Consider the following 21,768-nt stretch of genomic DNA (forward strand, 5'->3'; position numbering starts at 1 on the left):
TAACTGCATTGAATAATAAAAGTATCTTAGATTTCATTGACTGTGTTGATTGACCTGATCACCGTTGAAACAATACCTTATGGGCTTCAATTATTCTCAGTATTGCTGAACTGGTAAGGAGGAAAATCAGGCAGGGCTCCCACTCCACATACTAATGTTCTACGATGCATGCTGAAAAGTTGGTTGACACCTAGCGAGAATTAGATACGCTTTATCACAACTTCATCTACATCCCTTGCCCATGTTTCCCATTTGTCCTCCTGGTCAAATGCCCTATTTGGATTAAAGGCCCTGTAATGAATGCCAGTCACTATTGTTAATGACAGCTGGTGTGCAATGTCTGTGATTACAGGTACAATACACCATGGGAGTAGATGAAAGAATATCTTAAAGGAAATGAACTGAAGAGATTTCATATATCACATTGATTCTGAGGGTGTGAGCATCACTGGCTAGATTGACATTTATTGCCCCATTCCAAGTTGCTGGGTCCTCTTGTTGAACCACTGCAATAGGGGTTTCTGTAATTGAGTGACCGGCAGACCATTTCAGAGGACAGTTAAAAGTTAACCATCTTGGTGTGGAACTGGAATCACATATCAGACCTTGCTATGCCTTATTAAAGAAGCTCAGTGAGTGCATTTATGGGACACTGGACTATTAATAGTCTAAATATTTATTTCAAGAACATTCCATTTAATGCTATGATACATAGATACACAGAACATACGGTGCAGAAGGAGACCATTTGGCCCATTGAGTCTGCACCGACCCACTTAATCCCTCACTTCCACCCTATCCCCATAACCCAATAACCCCATCGAACCTTTTTAAATGCGAAGGGCAATTTATCATGGCCAATCCATCTAACCTGCACGTCTTTGGACTGTGGGAGGAAACCGGAGCACCTGGAGGAAACCCACACAGACACGGGGATAACATGCAGACTCCACACAGACAGTGACCCAGGGGGGAATCGAACCTGGGACCCTGGCGCTGTGAAGCCACAGTGCTAACCACATGTGCTACCGTGCTGCCCTGTTTTACATGATGATGGAAGTTGTATATATTAGAATGTGTCAATGTTCTAACTGGTATTTTTTTTACAGACAGTTAATCAGTTAGACCTCTTTGGTGATATGTCTACTCCCCCTGACATTACATCCCTTGGGGTAAGTGCCATTTTAAAATATTCATCAATGTTGCTTAGGTTCACATAGCATCTCATGCATCTCTAAGTCAATTACTGCATGGAAAACATATAAATGCAAAGAAAGGGAATTGATTGGACTAATGTCCAAGATCATGTTCATACACCTTTACACAACATCTTACATATTATGGGTCCAAACCAGAGCCCCAATTTTGGTTAAGATCCCGTATTAGAACCCAACTATTTGGATTTGGTAAAACTGTGAGGAAATGTTACTGCACCACAGGAGTGATAACACTGACAAGTAGATTGCTTTTATATTAAAACAACCTTCAATTTGAACACAGAATTAAGCACATTAGCAACAAAGAAATAGCTTTATAGTTAACAGGTACAACATCTTAACTTGCTTCCTGAAACCTGCCTCTACATTCCAATTAAGCATCCCATATATTTCAAATACACTTCTGTATAAAGTTTACAAGCAGGTTTTACTTGCTTACCTTGGTGCAGAGTCCTTGAAGAAAGAATTTGTTTTAGGGCCAAGCTGAAAACCATCTCCTCAGCTCAGAGCCTTGGAAGCAACTCCTTTGTCCAGACAGACCTGGTCCCTCCCATTAGCTGCACCAGATGCACTCAAAGCACACTGCATTTTTTGTCTCTTTTTCGAAGATGCGCCTTGATTTGTTTAGCCAGGCTCAAACTGTTATGACATTCTATCGACTCTCTATTTGCAAACAAGTTTTTAAAAAAGGTTCTTAATATCCATTAGCAAAACACTTCCCCTGTAAAATCACTGATTACCTCACTTTTAATCACAGCTCTGTCTTGTTATGCTCTTGGCGTAGCATAAGCTGCTTCCTTGATGTTGACTCTGACAAAGGAAGGTTCAGACGTGGAGATAACGTCAACACGTTTATTAAACTATTTGCAATTCTCCTACTCTGATTTGCCTCTACTGTTAATCCTTCTATAGCTACTCAGACTGACAAACCAGTCTGCTACAATCCACGTGGTGGGTGTCATGTTGAATCAACCCTGTGTCTATACTCATTGAGTGTCTCCACTGGAAAGAGGAAGATCACGTGTGCTGTGTCCTTTATATATGGGTTGGTGTAATGCCTTCCTGTGGTGGAGTCATCTCCTGTGTGTATCGTGAATGGCCATTGGTCGTGTCCTATCTTACTGACTTATTGGTTGAATGTCTGTATGTCATGTCTCTGGTGCTCCCTCTAGTGTCTATCTAGTCTACGTGTACTTACATTAACCCCTGTGTATCTCCAGTGATGCACATCACCACATCCCCCCTTTTCTCGTGTTACATATTTTCTGTACACTGTTAAAGAAAATTGAACAAAAAAAACAGGTAGATAAGCGATGCTCTGTACAAGTTATGATAATGGTGATCATTAAACAATAAGTCCAACTCATATGTATGAGTCCAAAACTCATCAATTATCATGGTTGAATGTCTTTCTTGTTGGGTTGGTGAGTTGGTGATTTTGATGGTGGCATGTCCTTGTGAACGCCATCAGTGTCCCTGTGCATAAGGAACCAAGAAGTGGTCAAATTACTTTGTTGTCTGATTTGGAGTCTTTCTTTCGATGCTTGTGGTAGCGATGTATGCAATCTGTGTCGTCCTGTCATAGTATGTCATTGTACTGAGCTGAGCAGTAACAGTGTCCCTCATGGGCAAAGTTGTACCATGTCGTACCAGTCGTTGTTCCATAGGTGTTGTTTTTGTCATGTATGTTGTCGACGTTGTTGCCTTTGGTATGCTTCTTGTTATTGTCGTTGATGTCGTTGTCGTGTTGGTTGGTTTTGTTGTCATGTTTGCTGCGCTCAAGAACCACACTCTGTGGGTATTACGAGTCCTTCACACAGTTACTCGTGTCAGTGTGCTTTGTGGCATCTGCTGTTTCCTTGAGCGTGCTGTCACTGAGTTTGCGGCGCTCCCTGTCTGGAGTCATGTCCGGCTTACATTAATCAGCTTTGGCTTGTCGATGCTCCCCGTCTGGAGTCTGGTCTGTTTCACCTGAGTCAGTTTTGGCTTCTTGACGCTCCACGTCTGGAGCCAAAACATTCAGGAATGCATTTGCTTGTGGAGAGGCTCGAGCAAATGAGGTTTGAAATAACGTGGTGTCACCAGAGTCACCAGTAGTCTCACTGTGATCGTCAAGTGCCTCTGTACACACTAGCTGAGGTCTGTCACATTGCACATCTTGTATGGGAAGTGGGATGCCGTCGTCACTTGTCTCACATACAGTGGGTAGAGCCTCAGTAGCTTCTTGTTGTTCACTTAAGCTGGGTAGACTGTCAGAGTCTTCTTCTGGTGGCTCAAACAATGTGGGTGGACTGTCATAGTCGCTTTGTTGTTCACTGGAGCGTGATAAACTGTCATAGTCTTCTTGCTGTGCACTTGAGCATGGCAGACTGTCATAGTCTTTCTGTTGTTCACTTGAGCATGGCAGACATGCATCATCTTCTGCTGGTTGTTCAGAGGAGGTTGCTAGACCCTCATGGTCTTGTTCACGCAAGGACTGCGCTTTGGAGTCTTGCGTTGCTTCTATCGTGGAGGCTGTCCACAAGCTCGCTGTGGAGGCTTGTGTCACTCGAGTCACTTCTTGTTCATGCAAGGACTGCGGTGTGGAGTCTTGCATTGCTTTCTGTGTTGAGGCTGGGGCCCTTTGTGGTGCGTGGAGCACTCTCTGTGTGGAGTCAGGAACCCTTTGTGGTGCATGGACCACTCTCTGTGTGGAGTCGGGAATCCTTTGTGGTGCGTGGCCCACTCTGTGTGGCAGTAGGCTCTCTGTGGGCTTGTATCGCTGTCTGTCTCTTGGTGTCAGGCCGCAGCATAATCCTGCATTCACGAGTCGGGATGTCATATATGCTGGGCTGAAGATCCTCAAATCCGAAGAACACACACGTCCACGTCTGTGTCGGATTCTTCACTGTAGAACACATCTCGTTGCGGTTCGGATTTGGTACTGAGGTCGCCATCTCTAATGATGAAACTTCATCTGAGTCGTAGTCGTCTAGGACCATATCATCACTTTTTATGTCGGAGCTGGCATTGGGCTCGTGATGTCCAAAGAAGAATTCAAGGTCGGAGTCGTAGTATTCAAGGATTGTATCATCTCTTTGGGTGGTGCTAACTGCTTGTTGCAGGGTTCTGCGGAGGTTACTTTCAGCTACTGGTTGAATTTCAGGCATTGTGCTGTCGTTCCAGGTGAAAGAATCAGGTTTTACAGCTTTTTAAAAAATTTGTCGTGTTTTGAGACATTTCCCCTTTTAAGTGGGCATGGTCTGGGGCCTCTGACGTCACGAAGCGTGTGACGTCGGTCGTAGGAAGTGATCGCGCATGCGTATATCGCTGTTCCTTTACTGGGGGCCTTTTTCGCAATTGCGCATACGTGGCTTCTCGCGCATGCGTGAACGGACCTTCCCGTTCTGTGCGCTTCTCACGCAACTGCGCATGTGCAGTACCTTTTTCAAGATGGCCACCGATCAAAATTGTCGAGACATACTGTTTGTAAGCATTCTAACCTAGGTTTTAATAATATTTCTGCAAAAATACGAACTATGAAGTCTGACAATTTTTTATATTCATCACACATACAATGATTTAGTGTGGCATCAGCAGCTTCTCAGAGACTTAGATGACAGTAAATGAAATGAAAATCGCTTATTGTCACAAGTAGGCTTCAAATGAAGTTACTGTCAAAAAACCCTCGTCGCCACATTCTGGCACCTGTTCGGGGAGGTTGGTACGGGAATTGAACCGTGCTGCTGGCCTGCCTTGGTCTGCTTTAAAAGCCAGCTATTTAGGCCAGTGTGCTAAACCAGCCCCTAAATCGTTGAAATTTGACTATTGCTCAGGATTATATTTGTGAAGGACAGATAAAAATTCCATTGTGAGGCACTGTTAAGGACTGTATTCATTCTTTTGTTGCTGAGATTTCATGTTGCTGATGGTTTATTTGTAACAACCAACACTCCACATGCAAATTTCCAGTTTCTGAAATTTGGATTGCCATTTTCATGTTACTCTCCGAAGTGCAAAACAAAATCCAGCTTTTCCATTTAGTTAAGATGGTGTCGCAGTAAAGGTGACATTAGCAGGTCATTGCTGTGAATTTTCAAATCAAATCTTCAGAAAAAAATATCATATAAATATCCCTAAATTTTATTTCAAATTGCTAGATTTATTAATTCAAGACAAATGTAGAAAATCTTTACAAAAGGGCATTACTTTTGTAACTTTCCTGAAACTAAACCCTTCATTCTTAAAACACTATCAGTTGATTTAAAAATTGTGCCTGATTGTTGCTAAATCTGATTCTTTTGTATCTCATCAAGATGATAGCATCACTAAATCTGCAGTATTTGTATCTCATCCAGACCCCAGCATCACCAGCAAACGCCCTTGGGCCAGACACATTTGCCACTGGAGTTCTAAGTTCTCAGCCACCAGGGAGACCTGATTTGTTTGGATCTGTTCCTTTCAATGCTGCTGCTGTGCCCACAGGTAAGGATGACTGTGGTCAACTTTATGACAGTGCAAAGTTATGTTAATTAGCAATAAATTCCTTGATCAAGAAGATGCCGATTCAATGCTTCAAGTCAGTCCCTTGCAGAAACCATATTTAATTAGCAATCTTATGGATTCTTTTCACTATTTCATCTTCTGAGAAATGCTATTTCAAAGTTTCTGCCTTATTCCCAAGGTATCATGAGCAGAACTCTGGGATATTACATAAAACATACATTCTGACTGGTTGCCTTATTTAGTGTGGTATTGATATAGCAAGTGTCACAGCAGGTAATTTCAATGTTATTTTGGACAGGATATGTCACGATGGGGGCAGTGCCACCTGCAGTATGGGCACAACAATCGGGTGCCCAAAATATCATCAATCCTTTGTTAGCTGGAGTCCAATCAACAGCGTGGGGCCAACCTACCTTATTTGCTGTTCAGCAGCAGTGGGCTCCCGTTGGAAGCCCATTCCAGCCGACTGTCTTCATGTCAACGCAAGCTCCAACGCCACTACAAACTGCAATGTTCAAAGCAGCCTTATCTGCTGGTCAACCAACGATTGCCAGTCATCAAGAAGAAAAGCCAAAACATAAAATGGGGAAGGAAATGTTTAAAGAATTCCAAATGATCAAACCCCCAGCAGTGCCATCTAGAAGGAGTGAGCAACCATCTCTCTCATGCACCTCAGATGCCTTCACAAGCTATTTTAACAAAGTGGGAGTGGCACAGGAGATGGATGATGCAGATGACTTTGATATCTGTCAGTTAAATCTTACTCCGGCAACCTCCAATTCTACGCCATCGTCAACCAATTCACGTGAGTTTCTCTGTAGTTAATACCTTTGTCCTCTAACTGCATGTGCACTTGTGAAAATTCAGTTCTATTTTTCCTCTGATGTTCTCCCTTCTTTGTAAAATTGTGGCCCAGGAGATAGAATGCTGGCTGCTTATTTTATCCTGCTCGGATGGGGGACCAATAAGCAGCAATCTCATCACAGCTCATAATCCTGGAACATTGTCTCTCTGCGGCATTATGTAATGTTTGGAAGTGCCTTTATCTAGTGTGGTGTCTGGACACCCAAGACTTCACTTTTTAGATTAAAGGATAATCATCAGGAATATAGGGCGAGATTCTCCAACCACCTGCCGGGTCGGAGATACCCGGGGGGGGGGGGAGGCGCGAATCCCGTCCCGGTGCTGGCTGCCGTATTCTCCGATGCCGTTTTTCGGGCAGGGGTAGCATTCCTGCCACACCGGTCGGGAGCCGTTAGCAGCGGCCCCCCTCGGCAATTCTCCGGGCCCCGATGGGCCGATCAGCCGTCCATTTTTGGCCAGTCCCGCCAGTGTGGGTTACGTATGGTCCCACACGGCAGGACCTGGCAGCCCCTGTAGGGCTCCACCATGCCCGGCACAGAGATGAGAACCCCCTGCGCATGTGCCAAAATACGCTGGCCGGTCTGCGCATGCGCGAGATCATGCCGGCAGTTCCGCGTATGCGTGAACTTGCACCGAACCTTTGGCACCGGCTGGCTGGAGCGGCACCAACCCTCCGGTGTCCTCCTAGTCCCCTAGACGGGTGAGAATTCCTCACCTTGGAAGGCCATTGATGCCGGAGTCCTTGGCACCGGTTTTCCAGCCGGTGTGGGGTCTCAGTCCCCAGAAAGGAAAATCCTGGCCATAATTTCTGTACAAAAGCGCAAATCAATTCTAGTATTTGTGTTCGGGATGTATATACTAATTAAATACAATTCAGAAAGTATCCACTGATGATGATTATCCAACCAGCAACTGTTGGTGTTCAGAATACTATTTGATGTTAATCTTCTTTAAAAAAAAGGCTGCCTTTAATGTTAGATATGCCAAAGAGGCATGGGTCATGATGTAAAGAACCAGCAGTATGTGGATCCAAAATCACATGTCTGATCGAGCAGTTATTCTCCTTTTCAGGTTTTTGTTCCCAAAAGCTAAGAGAAAGGAAATTAATGAGTAGGGTTTTTGTACATTTGGAGCAGAATCTTTAGCAATTTTATTTTCTCCCTGAAGCAGTATAAGCAAAATCGTATTTTTTACTGGATTTTAATGATGAATTCTTTGATGGGATATTCCTTAGTGATTTAAAGAGACATGGTCCTCCTAAAAATATATTTCCCGTTCACTCATATCACAATTAAATTACATGTGATTTTTTTTTCATCAAAAGGCTATATAAAGAACCAATGCCCATGATGTAAAACACCATCAAGGTCAACAAGGGGTCAACCAGATCTGAATGAGGTAGTAATGGTTACGAGACTTGAGCTTTCAAAGTCTATAGGTTGTTGCTGAAGGGAAGATGAATAGCTAAGAAATGTTGAGGCATGGTAAAGCATGCGTTAGAGTAGGAGACCACATGATATGTCTTCCCAGAGAACAGTGAACATTTGGAATAGATTGCTGTCTCATGCATTGGATGACAATTTGCTGAATTATTTCAAGCAAGAGCTGAACCTGTGTCTGGCTGGGACAGACCTCACTTCTTATACAAGGTAGGTACTACAGAAAATTCAGTGTTTGAGAGATTTCCTGGACTAACTTTGATTGCTGAGATGTGGTAGAAAGGAATTTCCCACATTTTTTCCCCAAATTGGCCAGGGTTTTTAATCTAGAGCAATACCTCTCGTAGGAGATTGCACTGTTTTGGGTGAGGAATGTATATATTATGATGCAAAAGCACCTGCATTGTCACTCCTGAGTTGGGGCCACCATCAAGAGAAATCCTTGTTCCACAAACCCAATTCAGGAGAAAGTGCCCCAGACAGTCTGATTTTAATTCCGGAGGTCGGTTACCAGCAGGAGTTAGACCTGCCGTCTCCAGAAAGTGTTGAGTGCAGTCGCAGGGGCTGTGTGTGTGGAGATGGGCTTGGAAAAGGCCCACATGGGTACTCCAGCACTTTTAGTTGCCTGCAAAACAAATCATCTAATGCTCACCCCCTCACATCTCTTCACCCCGCACACTCTCCCCATGCTGACCAATGCCATCTCATGACCCCCATACCCACAACTCATTGTCCTCCATACTCTTCAGGCCAAACTATGCTCCTCCATCCACCCCCAAGGCCACTTGTATGCCTCATGCGAAACAATGCCCTTAAAACACCCCATGGGCCCCTCCTAGCTTCCATGCCAAACTATAGCCCTTATGCTAACTTAGTGCCAACTCATGTCACTCCTGCACAACTTCACCTTTGCCCTTACATGCTCCTTGTCCTCTCACTCTGAGGCGCACTCTCCATCCTCGCTTACTCAGAGGCCCAAACTCCCACTCTTCCCCTCCCCCACCCTCCGGGACCTGCTCTCTCCCTCGCTCCTGGGCCTACTCTCCTCTTCGATCTTGCTCTGAAACCCTGGAACCTCCCTTGTAAACTTACCTTCCAACTATTTTCTGCTTATCCAATCACAGGCTGGTTTCTCTCTGCATTTGCTATTGTTAGTATTGAATGGACAAGCAGCTTTACAACATTTTTAAAAATGTAAATCAATTAAACGTCCACCAATTTTGGTGAGCCAAGTCCAGAAAGCTTACAGCCCCCGGGCCAGCAGTTGGACAAGCCTGACATAAAACAATATATTTGGAACTTATAGCTCATAGCATTAACGCAAATTGCTCTGTTAATTAAAGTATGTAGTATTGATACAAACATTGTTCAACATTTAAACATTTTTTTAAAAATGAATTTAGAGTACCCAATTCATTTTTTTCCAATTAAGGGGCAATTTAGCATGGCCAATCCACCTACCCTGCACATCTCTGAGTTGTGGGGCGATACCCACGCAAACACAGGGAGAATGTGCGAACTCCACACGGACAATGACCCAGAGCCGGGATTGAACCTGGGACCTCGGCGCCGTGAGGTTGCAGTGCTAACCAATGCACCACTGTGCTGCCCCAACACTGTTTTAAAATTGACTATTGTTCTCAAATTGGAATCTTTAAGTATCTCAAAGTCCAGGAAGAAAAAATATAAACTTAACATTTTGCAATTTCTACAGCACACGTTCAGCAATGTTGGAATTCACTTTACCATGTCCAAGAAGGAATATGAATAGCAGCACTTCATGACAATTAATTTGCTTTAAAACTGTTAAATATCTTTTGATGGAAGCCATTTGTATCCATTATTACTTACAGTATTTCTGTTTCCCAAACAACAAAAATGTTTTCCTGGGTATCCTGTATCATTGAAGTGTCCAGTTTAAGAACATCTTCGTGGTTCTTTATTTCATATTTTGCTTAAATATATATCAATTTTGTCTCCCAGCTCCTACTTCATCTCCACATCAGCATACACCTGAGGCATCTCATCAGCACACACCTGCTTCATCTCCTCATCAGCACACACCTGAGTCATCTCCTCATCAGCACACACCTGTGACATCTCCTTGTCAACACACACCTGCAACATCTCCTCGTCAACACACACCTGCGACGTCTCCTCTTCGGACATCTACCACGACGTCCTGTCACCAGAATATGCCATCAAAGTCACCAACCTTGTGTCCTAATGAAACTACACCTGATGACCAAGCGCAAGAGGAGCCGGACAACACCAGCAACAGCAGAGTGCAAGTGGCTGTGAGTATTTGAACAGCAAGTGGTGGGTGCTGCCATCTCTTGATACATATTTGTTCTCTTGGTTGGCTTTAGAGCATCAGAAGGTTAAAACAGTTCATAACACAAAATGGAAAGCTCTCTTGTTTAAGGAGCCAATGTCAGCAATCAAAGCTTCCAGATATTGCACAGTCAGCTGCAGTATAAAACTCCGTTACAATTGAATTCCATATCACGTTTCTGAGTGGCGTCCTTCAATCCCAAGCAAGAGTATTAAACAAAGCCAATTAATTACATAGGTATGCAGGGAGAACCAGTTAAGATTAATTGGGTAATTGATTAATTGACCTAAAAGGAATAGCAGTAAATAAATAGTGGGAAAATATTTCTAGCAATGTATAGCAAAGCGGTGGATTTTATGGCCACCTGCCCGGCATTGCAGCCAGGTTGGGGGGGGGGGGGGGGGGGTGATGGTGGGGGGGTAGGGCACAATGACATGTAATAAGTGATGGGTGGATAGCCCATCACTTCCCGCCCAACCTTGGTTACGTGCAGTTCCGTTTAATAAGGTAGGTGGGAAGGTATCAAAATCCATAGCACAACTCATCATTTTAAAAAAAATTCATGGCCAATTGAGCTTGTTGACAAGCTTAATAACCTGAATGTTATACTGTCCCTGCCATAACATGGTAAGGTGAGTGAGAGTGGGCAGGCCATTTTTTAAAACCCAGCTGGGGAAAAAGTGGGAAGGAAGGTTGGGTTGCATCTTTTAGAGAGTGACCTATGCACATTGGGGGCAGCCCCCCAAGCTGACACTCCACACCTTTGTTACTCTCCGTCTGGCCTGCAAAACCCATTTCCACCCTTATCACACCCCTTTTCCCTAGGATGTCTGATCCCTTCTTGCCCGAGAAGCTCACTGCTTTCCTTATTCTGGGATCCATTCTACTTCTTCCCAGATGCTACATGCAGTCCCACCACCATCCATGAATGTGTCCTGGCACTGCTGGACTGACAGAGCCACCAATCATTCAGATTTGCTAACAGCTCTTGAGGGTGGGACTTCCAACCAGTGAGGGGCACAAATCCTACCCCCTGCTCGTTTAAACCAGCGGCATTGTGTTATTACCATGGGATGGCATTTTTAAAGTTGGTTAGTTTAAAACCACCTTTTGTGATGTGGATCAATTGGTACGCTGCCCACCTGACTGTATGGTTCAGCTCTAAATGTTTAACAAAAATCTATTCCATTATAAACAAAAATTCTAGAGCAGCACGGTGGCCTAGTGGTTAGCCCTGCTGCCTCACGGCGCCAAGGTCCCAGGTTCGATCCCGGCTCTGGGTCACTGTCCGTATGGAGTTTGCACATTCTCCCCGTGTTTGCGTGGGTTTAGCCCCCACAACCCAAAAATGTGCAGGCTAGGTGGATTGGCCAGGCTAAATTGCCTCTTAATTGGAAAAACTTAATTGGGTACTCTAAATGTAAAAAAAAAAATTCTGGCGGCACGGTGGTGCAGCGGTTAGCACTGCTGCCTCATGGTGCTGAGGACCTGGGTTCGATCCCGGCCCCGGGTCACTGTACGTGTGGAGATTGCACATTCTCCCCATGTCTGCGTGAGTCTCACCTCCACAACCCAAAAAGATGTGCTGCAGGAGGTGGATTGGCCGTGTTAAATTGCCCCTTAATTGGAAAAAAATACTTGGGCATTCTAAATTTTAATAAAAATTCAGCTAGAAAGATCTATCTCTGTTAATGGAGAAAAGAAAAGGCTAATAAAATTACAAAGAATAATAGTGAGGCAAGGAGTTTCAGAAACCAGCAAAGGGTGACCAAAGAGTTGATAAAAAAAGGAAAAGATAAAATATGTGAGTGAACCGTCCAGGAATTTAAAAAACGATTTAAAAAAGATGGAGGTCTAAAATAACTGCTGGTTCTTGGAGGCAGAGACAGGGGAAATTATCATGTGGAATGAGAAAATGGCAGAAGCTTTCAACAAATATGTCTGTCGACATAGTCAATGATACAAATTTTTACCAGAAATTGAGGGTAATCTAGGAGCTAATAAAAGTGAGGAACTTAAGGCAATTAATATCAATGTTGTGCTATGCTTCTTCATGTAGCATAAGCTGCTTCCTTGATGTATGCTCTGACAAAGGAAGGTTCAGACATGGAGATAGGTTTAACACATTTATTGAACAGTTAACAATTCTCCTACTTGAGTTCAACTCTCCTGCTAATCTTGCTATAGTAACTCAGTCTAACTAACCAGTCTGCTCTAGGCAGTGGGTATGATGCTTCCAATTTGCCCCTGTGTCGCCTATGGAAAGAGAAAGAGCATGTGTGCCCTGTCCTTTTATATGGGTTGCCCCCTTGTGGTAGTGTCACCTCTGGGTATCCTGACTGCCCATTGGTCATGTCCTAGCTTACTGATCTATTGGTTGAATGTCTGTATGTCATGATGTCTCTAGTGCTCCCTCTAGTGTTTACTTAGTCTTAGTGTACTTACATTAACCCCTTGTGTATTTACAGTGATGCATATCACCACAATCAGCAGAGAACAATATTGGGACACCATTTTGAAATGGCGTCCTGGGACGGGATTCTCCAACCCCCCCCGCCGGGTCAGAGAATCACCGGGGGGCGGCGTGCATCCCGCCTCCGCCGGCTGCCGAATTCTCCAACGCCGGATATTTGGCGGGGGCGGGAATCGCACCGCGCCGGTCGGCGGCCGCTGATAGCGGCCCCTCAGCAATTCTCCGGCCCGCGATGGGCCGAGTGGCCTCCCGTTTTTTTAGCCAGTCCCGCCGGCATAAATTAGAGTAGGTCCTTACCGGCGGGACCTGGCAGCGCGGGTGGCCTCCGTGGTTCTCGGGTGGGGCGCAGGGGGATCTGGCCATGGGAGGTGCCCCCACGGTGGCCTAGCCCGCAATCGGGGCCCACCGATTCGCGGGCGGGCCTGTGCCGTGGGGGCAATCTATTCCTCTACATCGGCTGCTGTGGTCCGCCGCCATGGCCGATGCAGAGACGAATCCTCCCGCGCATGCGCCGGGATGACGCCAGCACACGCTGGTGCTCCCGCGCATGCGCCAACTCACGCCGGCTATCGGAGGCCCTTCGGCGCCGGTTGGCGTGGTGCCAAGCCCCATCCCTGCCGGCTGGCGGGGCGCAAACCACTCCGGGGCGGACCTAGCCCCTGAAGGTGTGGAGTATTCCACACCTTTGGGGCGGCCCGACGCCGAGTAGTTAACGCCACTCCTCGGCGCCGGGACCCCCCGCCCCGCCGGGCAGGGGAGAATCCCGCCCCTGATCTCTCAACCCCGCACCCATGATTAGCAAATTTAGGAAAATCATAATCAAAGCCCCAATAGTTATTTTTTACAATCGGTTTTTAACTTAATGGACAGTGGAGGCATTGATTATAATTTTCCAAACTTTGCTAGTTCCTAGAACGGTCCCAGCAGATTGGAAGATTAGGGGCATGATCTACCAGCCACATTGCGCCCACAAGGTAGCACAGTGCGGATGGTAGATGCCAGGAGATCCCTCTTTTGGGATCTACACGTCACGCCATACTAATGTGATCTCGTGAGATGCCGCTCTTTAGCAAACCTGCATATTAGAGTGAGACAGCTAATCTCAGTCAAATATGCACTCCCAAGATCTACCCAAGGCATGGAATCTAACTGCTCACCTTGGAGATCTCGGGTGATTGCCGTTCAGTGCTAGTCTCCATAAACATGGACCAAATGGAGCGGCACTCGTGGGGATCTCCCTGTGAATCAGAGGCTCCCTTGCGCTTGCCCTATGGGCAGGGTGGCTCCCTGGCACTGCTGGTGCCACCTGGGCATCTTGGCAGTGCCATCCTGGCACTGCCAAGATGCCTGGGTGACACTGCCAGTTGGCAGTGACACTGCCAGCATGCCAAGCTGGCATTTTCCCCAGGCTGCGGATCATGCCTGGAGGTGCACTACGCCGGTGCAGGGAGTTCAGGGGAGCCTGAGGGACCCTTTATAAGTGGGATGAGCCTTTCAGAGGTTCGGGGATTCGGGAGTCATGCTGGGCGGTGATGTGTTGAGCAGGCTGGGTCTATGTGGACTGCGTTTGATGCAGTGTAGCGAGAGACTGACTTCCAACACTTGATGAGATGCAACACAATTTTATTGAACATCTAACTATTTTACATGTCCAACTGTGGGTTGACATTATGCTGACTTGTCTGGAGACCTGATGCTAGCCTGACCAGACTTACTGGCTACCACATGGTGTTTGCACTGGCTATGCTCATGAGCTCTGACTGTCTCAGTGGCTGGATCCCGTGAGAGGGAAGACTGGTGCCCTCTGGCTTTATAGTGGCCGTGTCCTGTCTGGTGATTGACTGGTCTGTTCTGTGTGCTCACTGGTCTTCCTGTGTATCAATCACTGCCTGCCTGCACTCCATTATATACATGGATGTATATTATGACATCTCCCCCAACTTTGTTTTGAAGTTTGTGTTCAGATAATAAATATTAAGGTGCATGTGCGTGAAGATGTGTATATGTACGTGACTATATACAGAATATGCCGCTAGTGCAGCCTCGTGGCAGGGCGCTTCCGGAGGAAGCAGTGTGTGAGGTGGGACATCACGGTTGGGTGGCGGGCGTGGAAGTCAGCGCAGCGCCCGCCTGTTGCGTCGGAGGAAAGAGCCATCAGCCATGTGAATGAGGAACGATCTCGGGGCCACTTGCTTGACCACCACAGCTGTGGCTGACCAGCCGCCGTCAGGCAGCTGTACACGAACTCGATCAGTTGGGACCAGCTCTGGGAGATCCGTGGCATGAGGGTCGTATGCTGATTTCTGTTGGGCCTGAGACTGCTGCATCTTCTGTAAGGCCGGGAAGTTGTCAAGATCTGGAATGTGGATGGATGGAACCGTTGTTTGCAGAGTGCGGTTCATAAGCATCTGCGCTGGAGACAATCCAGTGGACTGCGGGGTCACTCTGTATGCCAACTGCGCCAGGTTGAAGTCGGAGCCTGAGTCTGCAGCCTTACATAGTAATCTTTTGACGATGTGGACCCCTTTTTCGGCCTTCCGTTTGACTGCGGGTAGTGGGGGCTGGATGTGACGTGACGAAAGTTGTATAGCTGGGCAAAATCAGACCACTCCTGGCTGTAAAAACAGGGGCCATTGTCACTCATCACCATGAGTGGTATCCCATGTCTGGCAAATGTTTCTTTGCATGCCTTAATCACTGCTGCCGACGTGAGGTTGGACAGTCTCACCACTTCAGGGTAATTGGAAAAGTAGTCGACCAGGAGGACATAGTCACGCCCTTTGGCGTGGAAAAGGTCGACATCGACTTTGGACCATGTGGAGGTCCCCATCTCATGTTGCTGCAGAGTTTCTTCAGGTTGAGCTGGCTGAAATTTTTGACATGTAGGGCAGTTGAGGGCCATGTTGGCAACTTCCTGGCTGATGCCCGGCCAGTAGACTGCCTCCCGAGCTCTGCGTCAACATTTCTCGACCCCCAGGCGACCCTCGTGGAGTTGGCCGAGCACCATATCTCACATGCTCTGCGGGATCACAATTCTGTCAAGCTTCATGAGGATGCTGTCCACCACCGTCAGATCGTCCTTGACGGTGTAAAACTGGGGACAATGTCCCTTCTGCCAGCCATTCGTGAGATGCTGCATCATCCGCTGGAGCAGAGGATCCCTGGCCGTTTCCTCACGAATTTGAACGACCCTCTCATCAGAGGCTGGAAAGTTGGAGGCACAGAATTGCACCTGCGCGTCGATTTGACATATGATGTCAGTTTGCTCACACGGTGTGGTGAAAACCTGGAAAGGGCATCTGCAACAATGAGCTCTTTGCCTGGGGTGTAGACCAGTTCAAAATCGTAGCGGCGTAGCTTGAGAAGCATTCGTTGTAACTATGGCGTCATGTCATTAAGGTCTTTTTGGATGATGTGGACTAATGGCCTGTGGTCCATCTCAACCGTGAATTTAGGAGTCCATATACATAGTCATGGAACTTATTGATTCCCATTAGGAGGCCCAGACATTCCTTCTCAATCTGAGCGTACCGTTGCTCAGTGGGCGTCATGGCTTTGGAGGCATACGTAACTGGGGCCCAGGAGGAGGAGTTGTCCCGTTGGAGGAGCACTGCCCCAATACCGTCCTGGCTCGCGTCAGTGGATATTTTTGTTTCCTTGGAGGGGTCGGAAAATGCCAGCACCGGGACATTGGTGAGTTTTGCCCTCAGCTCACGCCATTCTTTCTCATCAGCGGGCAGCCACTGGAATTCCATCGACTTTCTGACAAGATGGCGGAGGGCTGTGGTGTGGGACGCCATGTTGGGAATGAACTTCCCAAGGAAGTTGACCATCCCTAGAAAGCGGAGGACCGCCTTCTTGTCCTCTGGGGTATTCACGGCGTTGATCGCCGAAACCTTGTCAGCATTTGGCTGCACGCCTTGCTGCGAGATGTGGTCGCCAAGGAATTTGATTTCTGATTGACCGAATGAGTATTTGGCCCTGTTGAGTCGGAGGGCATGCTCGTAGTTCCTGTGGAATACCTGGTTGAGGCGATTGATGTGTTCTTGAGGAGTTGTAGACCTGACTATGACATCGTCAACGTATACTCGCACCCCCTCGATGCCCTTCATCATCTGTTCCATTATGCGGTGAAATATCTGAGGCAGAGATGATGCCAAAAGGCATCCAGTTGTAGCAGTAGCGACCGAACGGGGTATTGAATGTGCGCAGCTTGCGACTGGATGCATCCAGCTGTATTTGCCAGAACCCCTTGGAGGCGTCCAGCTTCGTAAAGAATTTGGCATGAGCCATCTCGCTGGTCAACCCTTCTTGTTTTGGTATCGGATAATGTTCCCTCATGATGTTGCGGTTTAAATCTTTGGGGTCGATACAGATTCGAAGCTCCCCTGACGGCTTCTTGATGCAGACCATGGAGCTTACCATGGGTCCGTGGGTTCTGTGACCTTTGATATGATGCCCTGGTCCTGGAGGTCTTGCAACTGCTGCTTGAGGCAGTCCTTGAGGGGTGCCGGCACCCGACGTGGTGCGTGAACCACAGGGGTGGTGTTTGGTTTCAGCAGGATTTTGTATCGGTATGGGAGTGTGCCCATACCTTCGAACACACAATGGTACTGCGTTATGATGTCATCAATTTGAGCCTGGAAGTTTTCATCAGGTGAGGCCGTCACCTGTGAGGATGACATGGTGTGGACTCGCTGAACCAGGTTCAGGAGTTTGCAGGCCCGAGCACCGAGCAGGGATGCTCTGTCAGGTCCTACGATCTCAAATCGCAGCGTCACTTTAAATTACTTATTGGAAACTCCGAGTTGGCATGAGCCACTGGCAGCAATGGCATTGCCATTGTAGTCAAGGAGCTGGCAGGCCGGTGGAAGAATGCTTGGTCTGACGCAGTAGGTGTCGAGATCGGATTTTGAAATGTGGTTCGCCAGTGTCCAGCTTGAAATGGATGCAAGCCTTGTTAACTGTGAGGACAGCACACCACTTGTCGCCAGGATCCACGCTTTGGATTGGGAGGTGTTTCACCATCTTTGAGAAAGACAGCACATGCTTAGTAATGATGCCCACCCGGAATGGGTATTTGAGGCACTCGGCATCAGGATCTGTTGTGCTGTCGGGGTCGGAGTCTGGCACGGCCTTCTGTATTGAACAGACTCTTCTGCGTCGTGGCTGGAATCGCTGGATGCTGGACAGTGGAGCAGATCTGCAAAGGGCTGCGTAGTGGCCAAACTTGCCGCACTGTAGACACCGTCGTGATTTTGCCAGACATTGCCGCTTTAAATGAACGGAGCCACAATTCGGACACGTCATGACATCAACATGAGCGTGTTCCGTGCGCCAACGCGCAAGCGCAGTGCAGTCAAATGACGTACCCACCTGTGCAGGCTGGTCGACGGTCTCGCCGTCCCCTCGGTCGTGGCGCGCATGCGCTGGAGCCCGAGAACAGCGCGCAAAATGGCCACTCTCATCAAGACTCACGCCGTGCATTTTTGCGATAGCCTGCACCCGTTCCGCCTCGTGGGGGATTAGCTTTACCGTTTCTGCCGCCCTGATGTGGGAGTACCGGTTGTTAGCATGTTCGTGGAGAACGCATGCTTCGATGGCGATGGTGAGGGTGAGCTGCTTGACTTTCAGGAGCTGCTGGCGAAGGGAATCGGAGTGGACCCTGAAAACGATCTGATCCCGGTTCATGGAATCAGTTGTCGAGTCATGGTGACATGACTGCGCGAGGATGCGGAGATGGGTCAAAAATGATTGGAAAGGTTCATCCTTACCCTGAAGTTCTGCTGGAAAACGTACCGTTCAAAGCTCTCGTTTACCTCGATGTCGCAGTGGCTGTCGAATTTCAGCACGACTCTTTTAAATTTCGTCTTGTCTTCGCCTTCAGCGAATGTCAGGGAGTTCTAGATGTGGATGGTGTGGTCCCCAGCTGTGGAGAGGAAGAGTGCAATCTTCCTGGCATTCGATGTGGCCTCGAGGTCGGTGGCTTCGAGATAGAGCTGGAACTTTTGATAGAAGATCTTCCAATTTGCACCGAGGTTGCCGGCGATGCGGAGCTGCGGAGGAGGGCGGACGTTTTCCATGTCACTGGATGGCTGTTTGCTGGTCAACGCTGATTCACTCGAGGTAGGTATGTCAATTTTCAGCATCCATACCTGCTACCATGATGTGTTGGGCAGGCTGGGTCTATGTTGATGCAGTGTAGCGAGAGACAGACCTCCAACACTTGATGAGATGCAACAGGATTTTATTTCACATCTAACTATTTTACATGTCCAACTGTGGGTTGACACTATGCTGACTTGACTGGAGACCTTATGCTAGCCTGACCAGACTTACTGGCTACCACATGGTGTTTGCACTGGCTATGCTCATGAGCTCTGACTGTCTCAGAGGCTGGATCCCGAGAGAGCGGGAAAACTGGTGCCCTCTGGCTTTATCGTGGCTGTGTCCTGTCTGGTGATTGGCTGCTGTGTTCTGTGTGCTTACTGATCATCCTGTGTGTCAATCACTGCCTCTCTGCAGTCCATTATATACATGGATGTATATTATGACAGGGGGTTGAGAGATCAGGACGCCATTTCAAAATGGTGTCCCAATCTCTTTCTGCACTGAGGCGTCCTGGCGAGCAGAGCTCCTCAGTGCACAAAATGGGACTGGGACAAAGTGCGGTCTCATCAGGGCATCCCCATAGAGGCCTCATATCTACCCAAATGGGCACTCAATAGCGTGGAGATTCTTCGCTCTCCAAGCACGGGGAAAGACCCAGCTAACCGCGCTCAAGACGAGATTCTGTTCCCATTCGGGTAGACCGCGGCCAACAAATGTAACACCTCTATTCACAAAAGGAGAGAGAGAGAAAACAGAGGAAGGCCTGACGTCAGTCATCAGAAAATATTAAGGAAGCTTTAACAATGCTCTTAGACAATCCAAATATAATCAGACAGACTCAATATAATATACCGAAAGGAAATTTGTGTTTGAAATTTTTTTTTTTTTTTTTTGAGGATGTAATTAGTAGGGTCGATGTAATATACTTGAATTTCCAAAAGGCATTTAATATGATGTCGCACAGAAGGTGAATAAACGAGATAAGGGCTCAAAGAGTTGGGGAGTAATATATTATCTTGGATGGAGAATTGTTTACCAACCAGGAAGCAGAGAGTACGGTTAAGTGGTGTATTTTCAAGTTAGCAAATTGTAACTGGTGAAGATCCGCAGGGATCAGTGCTGGGATCTCAGGTGTTTACAATCTGTCCAAATATACTGACAATGCAAAGCTATGTTTGGAACGTAAACAGAGAGGAGGACACAAAGAGGTGGCAAAGAGATATAGACAGACTAAGTGAGTGGGCAACACGGTGACAGAGGAAGTATAATGTGGGGAAGTATGAGGCTCTTCACTTTGGTACTAAGAATAGAGAAGCAGGATATTTTTTAAAGGGCATAAAAATTCAATGTTCTGAGAGACTTGTGTATACTCATGCAAGGAACTCAGAAAGCTAGCGTGCAGGTACGGTAACGCAACTATCATGTTGTCCCTTATTGCAAAGCGATTGAAGTCCATAAGAATAAGAAAGTCTTGTCTTGTTACAGTTATATAGCGTTATGGTGAGTTAGACCACCCCTGGAATCCTGTGGGAATTTTGGTTTCCATGTTGAAGGAAGGATATGTTTGCTTTAGAGACGGTGATGCACTATCAATTACGACGAGACAAGAGTAGAGAGTAATCGTGGATTATTACGCAGAGATGTGTTGCCTCCTACAGCTGCTGCCGAAATGTCTGCAGCTCGGTGAGCACACACATTTATACTCCGCCTACTGGGCGGAGCCAGCAGGCAGGGATCTACACCCGTACCTGTAGTACAGGAGCCTTACCATATTACATCTCATATGTATAGTATATACAACAGTGGTGACGACCACATTCACCCCCTGTTAAAAAAGATTCCAGCGGGGGTGGTGGAAAACTATTTACATGTTAGTGAGCATTTTTAAGGTGTACAGTTTGGGAAAAGTTCACAAATTTAGCCGGTCAGGTGCCTTGATCCTCTGTTGTGAGCGCCGCAATCCCGGTGGCGATGCAGGCACTGGTGACTCCGGGAGCGTGTTGTCGATACAAAAATCTCGTAATTTTAGGTGGAGAGCTCCATCCTCCACCTCAAGATTTTATCATTCTTGATCTTGACCCGCTGTGTGTTATTGAACATGAAGGCAACCGACCGCTGGTCAGTGAGGAGAGTGAATCTCCTGCCGGCCAGGTAATGCCTCCAATGCCGCACAGCTTCCACAATGCGTGGGCCTCCTTTTCGACGGAGGAGTGCCGAATTTCGGAAGCGTGGAGGGTGCAGGAAAGGAATGCCCCGGGTCTGCCTGGCTGGTTCAGGGTGGCGCCAGAGCGACGTCTGATGCATCGTTCTCGACTTGAAAAGGGAGGGCTTCGTCGACTCCGTGCATCGCAGTCTTGGCGATGTCGGCTTTGATACGGTTGAAGGCCTGGTGAGCCTTGGCTGTCAGGGGGAAAAATGTGGAATGAATGAGTGGGCAGGCTTTGTCCGCATAGTTAGGGACCGACTGGTCATAGTATGAGAAGAACCTCAGGCATCGTTTGAGGGCCTTGGGACAGTGGGGGAGGGGGAGTTCCATGAGGGGGCACATGTGGTTGGGGTCTGGCCCCAGAACTCCATTTTGCTCCACATAGCCAAGGACGGCTATGCGGTTGGTGCTGAACACGCACTTCTCCTTGTTATACGCTAGGTTCAGGAGTTTGGCGGTGTGGAGAAATTTGGAGAGGTTAGTGTCCTGGTCCTGCTGGTCATGGCCGCAAATAGTGATGTTATCCAGGTACGGGAAGGTGGCCCGCAATCCGTACCGGTCAAGCATTTGGTCCATCTCCCGTTGGAAGACCGAAACCACATTAGTGAAGCCAAAAGGAACCTAAGGAAATGGTAAAG

The 21,768-nt window shown here is 47.3% G+C and overlaps 1 protein-coding gene across 1 annotated transcript in view; it reads left to right on the top strand.

Moving 5' to 3' along the window:
* dab1a (DAB adaptor protein 1a) overlaps positions 1-21,768 on the top strand; it is an 858,599-nt gene that overhangs the window by 753,290 nt on the left and 83,541 nt on the right. The window contains exons 11-14 of the mRNA XM_038793498.1: positions 1,110-1,172; positions 5,555-5,681; positions 6,001-6,507; positions 9,989-10,302. Of these exons, the coding sequence (XP_038649426.1) occupies positions 1,110-1,172; positions 5,555-5,681; positions 6,001-6,507; positions 9,989-10,302 (1,011 nt within the window). The remainder of the gene's footprint in view (positions 1-1,109; positions 1,173-5,554; positions 5,682-6,000; positions 6,508-9,988; positions 10,303-21,768) is intronic.

This window comes from Scyliorhinus canicula, chromosome 4 (genome assembly GCF_902713615.1).
Source record: "Scyliorhinus canicula chromosome 4, sScyCan1.1, whole genome shotgun sequence".
NCBI lineage: Eukaryota > Metazoa > Chordata > Chondrichthyes > Carcharhiniformes > Scyliorhinidae > Scyliorhinus > Scyliorhinus canicula.